The sequence below is a fragment of the Palaemon carinicauda genome, chromosome 22, assembly GCF_036898095.1.
Source record: "Palaemon carinicauda isolate YSFRI2023 chromosome 22, ASM3689809v2, whole genome shotgun sequence".
NCBI lineage: Eukaryota > Metazoa > Arthropoda > Malacostraca > Decapoda > Palaemonidae > Palaemon > Palaemon carinicauda.
In genome coordinates this window covers 9,988,107-9,990,606 of record NC_090746.1, presented here as the reverse complement: position 1 = coordinate 9,990,606, position 2,500 = coordinate 9,988,107, and the positions used below count along the sequence as shown (strand labels likewise).

The 2,500-nt window shown below is 29.5% G+C and overlaps 1 protein-coding gene across 1 annotated transcript in view; it reads right to left on the bottom strand.

The window, feature by feature from the left end:
* The window catches only part of LOC137616315 (aminopeptidase N-like), a 36,513-nt gene that overhangs the window by 27,485 nt on the left and 6,528 nt on the right, over positions 1 to 2,500 (bottom strand). The window contains exons 4-5 of the mRNA XM_068345963.1: positions 1,995 to 2,191; positions 912 to 1,067 (exon numbers count right to left, since the gene is read on the bottom strand). Coding sequence (XP_068202064.1) covers positions 912 to 1,067; positions 1,995 to 2,191 — 353 coding nt within the window. The remainder of the gene's footprint in view (positions 1 to 911; positions 1,068 to 1,994; positions 2,192 to 2,500) is intronic.

The following is a 2,500-nucleotide window of genomic DNA, read 5'->3' as shown; positions in this document are numbered from 1 at the left end:
AAATTAGATAAAAAATTGGTAAAAAAAGGATAAAAATAGACAAAGTAAAATAATCAATTCCTTCTACAATAAACATAAAAAAGGACAGCTAGGGAATGCAGAATAACTCCTTCCTTCTACAATAAACATAAAAAAAGGACAGCTAGGGAATGCAGAATAACTCCTTCCTTCTACAATAAACATAAAAAAGGACAGCTAGGGAATGCAGAATAACTCCTTCCTTCTACAATAAACATAAAAAAGGACAGCTAGGGAATGCAGAATAACTCCTTCCTTCTACAATAAACATAAAAAAAGGACAGCTAGGGAATGCAGAATAACTCCTTCCTTCTACAATAAACATAAAAAAGGACAGCTAGGGAATGCAGAATAACTCCTTCCTTCTACAATAAACATAAAAAAAGGACAGCTAGGGAATGCAGAATAACTCCTTCCTTCTACAATAAACATAAAAATAGGACAGCTAGGGAATGCAGAATAACTCCTTCCTTCTACAATAAACATAAAAAAAGGACAGCTAGGGAATGCAGAATAACTCCTTCCTTCTACAATAAACATAAAAAAAGACAGCTAGTTAATGCAGAATAACTCATTCCTTCTATAATAAACATAAAAAAGACAGCTAGTTAATGCAAAATAACTCATTCCTTCTACAATAAACATGAAAAAAGACAACTAAGTAAAGAAGAATAACTAATTCGTTCTGGAGTAAACAAAAAAAATCAGTTAAGTAAAGAAGAATAACTAATTCCTTCAGCAATAAACATGAAAAAGATAACTAGGTATAGAAGAATAAATAATTCCTACAATAAACATAAAAAAGACAGCTAGGGAATGCATAATAACTCATTCCTTCTACAATAAACATAAAATAACAACTAATTAAAGAAAAATAACTAATTCGTTCTTACATATCTTCTGTTGTGCTGAGTGGCATATTGGAAAGAGTAGCCATGGTCTTTTCTCGGGCTAGTGATACAGTGAACTGTGCTTTTAAGGCGGGCTCGTCAAAGCAAGGGAAGGCTCTCCTTGCATCCGTTGGCTGAAATTGCGTTCCTGCCAAGTACCTGATTTCAGGATAGAATGATTGATTGGTTGGTGTCATGATATCAACGGTCATTGATGGCAAATGGAGCATGCTTAATAAACGATTAATAACTTAATGCCAAAACACTACATACTGTCCTTTATGACATTCTCACAAAAAGTGTTCTAAAAACCCACAAATAAAAATATTATTTTTTCAATACATACCTTTTTTATTTCTACTTTTACAATTACTAATAAAAAAAACTACATACCATCCTTTATGGTATTCTAAAAAAGTGTTCTAAAAGCCCACAAACAAACAAAAATATTTTTTCAATATATATAAATTGTATTTCTACATTCAAAATTACTTAGAAAAACACTACATGCCGTCTTTTATGAAATTCTTTAAAAAAAAAATATTCTAAAAGCCAACAAATACTTTTTTTTTTCTTTTCAGTATATATTTTCTGTATTTCAACATACACAATTAATTAGAAGAAAAAAAAAAAAACTATATACCATCCTTTATGATTTTCTAAAAAGTGTTCTAAAAGCCCACAAATAAAAAAAAAATATTTTTTTAATTAATATCTTTTGTATTTCATCAAATAAAAACATTATATCTTACTATATATCTTTTGTATTTCAACGTTTACAATTACTTAAAAAAAACACTCTGCATACCGTATATTACGATATTCTAAAGAAAGAAAAAAGTAAAGTAAAAGCCCACTAATAAAAAACATTATATTTCAATATATATATCTTTAGTATTTCCACATTCAAAATTAATTAGAAAAACACTGCATACCATCCATTACGATATTCTCAAAAAAAAAAAAAAAAAAAAAAAAAAAAAAAAAAAAAAAAACTAAACTAAAAGCCCACAAATAAAACCCATTATTTTTTCATTATATATCCTTAGCATTTTGACATTCACAGTCAATGAGAAAAAAACTCACACTGTCTTGCCACTCTCATCGACGTAAGAAGACCTGTAGAAGCCTCTCATCTGATCGTTCAAGTACCCCTCAAAGGACATTTCTAATTGGATAGTCTCACCTGCGCTAATTTCTTTCTCCAGGTAACCAACGTAAAACTCTCTAATGGGATCATAGGTGTGCTTAGTTATAGCCACTTCATTACCATTTTGCATTACCTGAAGGCATATCAAGAAACCAACCTATAGACAGTTGTATTCAATGAAGCGCATTTGCACTGACTCGCAGGAGTGCCCTTTTAGCTCGGAAAAGTTTCCTAGTCGCTGATTGGTTGGACAAAATAATTCTAACCAATCAGCGGTTAGGAAACTTTTCCGAGCTATAAGAGCATCCTTGCCAGTCAGTGCAAATGCACCTCATTAAAAAAAATTACTATTATATATATATATATATATATATATATTATATATATAAATAAATATATATATATATATATATACATATATATATGTTATATATAAATAAAC